The 4,872-nt window shown below is 53.8% G+C and overlaps 1 protein-coding gene across 1 annotated transcript; it reads right to left on the reverse strand.

Annotated features, from left to right (window-relative positions):
• Window positions 1–398: 398 nt before the first annotated feature.
• On the reverse strand, window positions 399–3,027 carry LOC123078003 (WRKY transcription factor 6). The gene is made up of 6 exons (XM_044500386.1): window positions 2,598–3,027; window positions 2,384–2,485; window positions 2,078–2,251; window positions 1,658–1,981; window positions 1,430–1,543; window positions 399–1,299 (listed from the first exon to the last, which is right to left on the reverse strand). Exons 1-6 carry the CDS (start codon window positions 2,901–2,903, stop codon window positions 595–597), a joined length of 1,725 nt encoding a protein of 574 aa, XP_044356321.1. The 5' UTR covers window positions 2,904–3,027; the 3' UTR covers window positions 399–594.
• Window positions 3,028–4,872: the final 1,845 nt, after the last annotated feature.

Genomic DNA, 4,872 nt, shown 5'->3' on the forward strand with positions numbered 1-4,872 from the left:
TTTAAGCACTATTGCAACTACACTTTAAACATCATGGCAACTTTTGGGCAAAAAAAAAAATTCATCGAAACATATCAACATGGGGTCTACTTTTAAAGATCTCGTCCAGATGAATTTAATGGTGAAAACTGATTTTTAATTTGATTTTCTAATTAGGAGATAAAACATTTTTAAGTCGAAAACCAAAAAGATTTCTGCTGATGTCATCTTTTCATACGTGGCAAAATGAGTGATGATGGAGGCGTGTGAGCGATATGCAAACGCCCACACGTGTCGGCGTTAGTTTTTCCGTAGAAATATCTCCGAGGGGCCATTATTTTACTTATTACTATAGTTATAATTATTACAGTGAAATATCAACAGCTGCGGGCGATGGAGAAAAGAACTAAGGGAAGGAATGAACTAATACAACTTTTTTTTGCCGCCGCAAAATCACGAAAGAAAATGGGTGATCGTATATCATGCTTGGTATCAAAACCAAAGGAACGTCTCGAGAAGCTAATCCTGACCAAAGAAGAATGGAACACCATCAGTGTATAACTTGCAACCTAGCTATCTGGTTTCTCAACTCTTTTCCGAACTTGACCAGGCCATTCATTGGGTCTCGCTGTTGGTGTTGTTGCTCGTCGTGTTGTTACTGGTCGTCATCACATTGTTGTTACTGGTGTTGTTGTTGCTGTTGTTCGCGTTGCTGTTGCCGGCGGCGTGCTGGCCGGCCATGATCGACGAGATGGCCGCGGCGAGGGCCACGGTGAAGTTCGGGTCCGCGGTGATCGCAGCCGCCGCTGCGCTGACGGTGTCGGACAGCTGGCCTGGCAGGCCCATCGGTGGCCTGGGCTGCGCGAACTGCCCGGCGTCCACCGAGTCGGAGGACATCTGCAGCCCAGAGAACTTGGACTGGTTGTACAGCATGTGCGGCGGCATCGCGAAGGCCGGGGCCATCCCACCGCCGGGCATCGGAACATGGAACTGCCCTGGTGCATGCGGTCGGGCGACGTTTAGCGGCATGGCGTTGGGCGCTCCGGGCGGCGCGTGGGTGAGGTCGAGCGTGACCGTCGGGAACGGCGCGGACGCCGAGATGGTGGCCATGCTGGACGAGCACGGCAGCACGGTGCGCGCGAGGAAGTTGGAGCTCATGAGCCCCGCGCCGTCGGCGCTGGGCATGGAGCCGGAGAGCAGCATGGACGCAGCGGCCGACGTGGTGGACGCCATGGCCATGGCCGCCGGCGGGAGCGGGTGGTTGTGCGTGCCCTCGTACGTGGTGATGAGGATGGTCCGGTCCTCGGCGCATCGTTGCACCTGTTAGTCAATGGCATCACGCATAAAGAAAAAAGTTAGACCAATCATGCACCCCGTCCCCGATACGCTACTTCCGGACGTCACCTTTGACCAAGAAGCGAACCAGTCGTGGCCAGTTAGTTAAGAGTACCTGCTTGCGCACCGGGCAGCCGGTGGCCATGGTGCAGCGGTAGTATGCGCGTGGGCAAGGGTTTCCCTTGGCCATCTTCTGACCGTACTTCCTCCATTGGCATCCATCGGCGATCTGCAGCCATGCACGTACGGTAAAGTCAGCACGATTCATACACAAGGGACTCAAGGCCCGTGTCTCCGTTCGAGCAAAAACTAGAAAATGATCAAGAAGAAGAAGTAGTCTTACAATCGGGGCTTCGGAACGTGCGCGAACGGAGACACGGGCCTTCCTCATGGTGGCCTCCTGCGCTTGCTGGTCGTGGCCCTTTGCCGCCGCTCCCAGCTGCTGCTGCTGCTGGGTCATCCCGCGCCCGGGCAACCACCCCGCGGTGGACGGGCCGTCAGGGTTGTCGCCGCGCTCAGGGTCCTCGTTCCCGTTGGACGACGACCGGCGCGGGCTCCCGACCTCCGTGGACGAGTTGGACGGCTCTTCCGCCACGTCAGCGCTGGCTCCCGACGGGCCCAGACCCAGGAACTGCCTCGGCACGATGGCACTCTCGTTCTTGCCATCCTAATAAAATCGGAAAAAGAGGAATTGATTCAGTAAATTTCTTGGCCAAGTCAAACTAGTGATCCCTAGCTAGGTTTAGAGTAGTAAGAATAGTACCTCCTGAGTCGGAGGTTGTTGCGGCTGGACCGGAGGCATCTGGGTCCTTTGCTGCATTAGCGCGACGAGATGCATCTGCAGCGCATGGTAGCTGTTGTTGACCTGGGTCAACATCCCTCGCAGCCGCTGGTTCTCCTCGTTCATGCGGCTCAGCTCGGCCTGCATCGCCGCGAGCTGCAGGACGCGACACGCGTGAGTTAATACACATCGAGTCAAACATCACCGGCCAGATCCACCATGTTCGCCGTCCACAACGCTAATCGACGAGATCGAGATTTTATGGACAGATCATGGATAACTACGTACCTCGCCGGTGTTCCTGCCGTTCCTGTCCTCGTCGGCCCGGGACGCCCCGTCGTCGTCGACCACCATGGACCGGTCGCTCCTCGTGTTGTTCCCGGGAAGGAGCTGCAGGATCGAAAGGTAAGTATTAGATCGCCGTATATATAGAAAAACAAGCAGTGCCTTCTTGCCATTTAAGAAGGAAGAAGAATGGGTGAAGAAGCGGTGGCGGACGTACGTTAATGGTGAGGTCCTCCTTCTTGATGGCGAGTCCGGCGGCGGAGGCCTGATCCTTGTGGTCGTCCGCGTCGGCACCGGCCGATGCCCGGCTCTTCTTCATGTTCTTCTTCTCGTCGGAGAAGAAGTCAACCTCGATGGACCTCCTCCCCCTGCCGCCGCCGCCACCACCGCCGTCGTCCGCCTCCATGCTCCTGTGGAACGGCGCCGGCGATAGCAAGTTCAAGAAGCCGAGCTGCCGCGGCGAGGCGTCCAGGGCGAGCAGTCCTCCTCCTCCTCCGCCGCCACCGAGGTGGCCCTTGTCCATGCAAATCGAGAGCCTCCCTGGAGAAGAGAGAGACGCCTTGCTAGCCGAGGGGAGAGGGAGAGGGAGAGGGAGAGAGAAAGAAACGTGTCGTAGAGACCGAAAGAGGGAGGAGTCTGAAGTCTCTCCCCGGTAGGACGGGGCGCGTATAAAAAAGGGCGAGCTGGCTGGGAGGCCCAGATCTGACATCAGGCGCTGCGTCAGTGCGGGGGCCCACGTGGCGCGGCCGGAGTGGCGGGAGGGACGACGACCCGATCCCGGGCCCACGAGGACCGGATCGCCCTTTCCGGCGAGGCGGAGACGGACGGCAGCTGGCTGGGCTTTGGCTCCATGTTATTTTCGTGCTTGTCTGCGCTTTTCCTCCCCGGCTTGCAACTTTTCTCCACGGATCAGAAGCCCGGCTCGTTAAGAAATCGGGAAATTTATGGGCGGGGCGACGGGGACGTGCCCCGTGCAATGCAAAGCGACGGGGGCCGCTCCGCTGCGTCTCCTTTTTCCGTCTGCAATGGCGACTTCGCCTGTCGGTCCAACTATTTTCAACATCGCGTTGTTGATACCGCGGGCCGCCGTCGCCGGCTAAACACGCACATTTTCGCAAAATGGGAAATGTTTACTAGGGGTAGCCTTTTAGCCAACATTTGCTACCAGGCCAGCTGCTTGCTACTAGGACTAGTATAGTATGGTCTATCAAACCCTGCGTGGCGCCAGATCTCACCGTCGATCGATCGATGACTCGCCATTTGTACATTCCTGCAAAAAAAAAAAACTATGTGAATGGGGTTCTCTTCTCTTTTGTTGTGCACACATATGGGGCCTCTTGTCTTTCGTTTGTTGAGCAATTCTCTCTTGCTATTGAGAAAGAATATTGAGGTCAGCACGTACTGCACGAGGAATGGAGTTTTTCCACGGGCAGAAGGTTCCTCCCATTAGATTACTCGCCTCAACAAAAGGGAAAAACGGTACGGAGCAGGTCAGGTCTAAACTAAGACCCTGTTTAGTTCATAAGTCCTAAGACTTTTTCTAATCCCAACTAAAAAGTCCCTAGTCCCTAAAAAGTCCCTTCCTCTTTGTTTTCAGAGACTAAAAAGTCCCTAGTCCCCTTCTAAAGGTTATTAAATGACCATGTTGCCCTTAGTATAAAAAAAACAATCAAACAACACCATGGGGTGGCGGGCCAATGGATGCATGGAGGAGCATTGTTGGAAAAGTCCCAAAAATCCTAAAAAAGACTCTCCTTGAGAGTCTTCTTCATTTAGTATGCCTAGTTTAGTCCCTACAGCGTGTTTGGTTGGGGGGAGTTGAAGATAGGAATGGGAGTTTAAGGTAAGTGGCACTTTAAGTCCTTTGATTGACTCAGGGACATGGGAATTAAAAAGGGAAGGGGAAGGGGAGTTAAGAGGCCCAACTCATTCAAATATCTTCCCTAGGGGGACCCTGGTAATTTAACCTGGGATTGGGAATTGACAGAGAAAAAAAACGTTTTGTTGGTTGGGACGTGGTGAGGGGTGGCCTTTCATGTTAAAAGTTGGTTATTTCTCTGCCTAATCCCACCAACTAAATAGGGGCAGTTAATTATCTCTTAAATTCCCACATTTAATTGCCTCCACATGCCAAACAGAGAAATGAGACTTCAAATCAACTTCCCATGTATAATCCCTTGGCAAATTTCCATCGCTAAACTCCCATGCCCTCTCCCTGTCGTTACCAAACACGTTGTAAAAAGTTCCTCCCGTTTGGTAAAAAAAGTCTCTAAGAGACAAGCTGGTGTCGATCCTACAAAAAAGAGTCCCTGCAAACAAACGCCCCCTAAAACTACTAGTCAGAAACGAGCTGGTGCCGATCCTGAGGCTGCCCTGCCTGATTGATCGGCACAGGGTCGCGAGTCCACACGCACAGCAGACTCGGATCTCCCCCGTTTTCCTTTTCTTAATCGCCTCTCGAGATCTTTATGGCCTGGCTAGCTAATCTTCTT

The sequence above is a fragment of the Triticum aestivum genome, chromosome 3D (assembly GCF_018294505.1).
Source record: "Triticum aestivum cultivar Chinese Spring chromosome 3D, IWGSC CS RefSeq v2.1, whole genome shotgun sequence".
NCBI classification, from domain to species: domain Eukaryota; kingdom Viridiplantae; phylum Streptophyta; class Magnoliopsida; order Poales; family Poaceae; genus Triticum; species Triticum aestivum.

Excerpts from the sequence above, each read along its gene's own strand:
- LOC123078003 (XM_044500386.1), bottom strand. The coding sequence starts at position 2,903 with ATGGACAAGGGCCACCTCGGTGGCGGCGGAGGAGGAGGAGGACTGCTC. Across the intron at positions 2,252-2,383 it reads ACGGCAGGAACACCGGCGAG|CTCGCGGCGATGCAGGCCGA; the intron begins GTACGTAGTTAT and ends CGCGTCCTGCAG. Across the intron at positions 1,982-2,077 it reads AACAACCTCCGACTCAGGAG|GATGGCAAGAACGAGAGTGC; the intron begins GTACTATTCTTA and ends CGATTTTATTAG.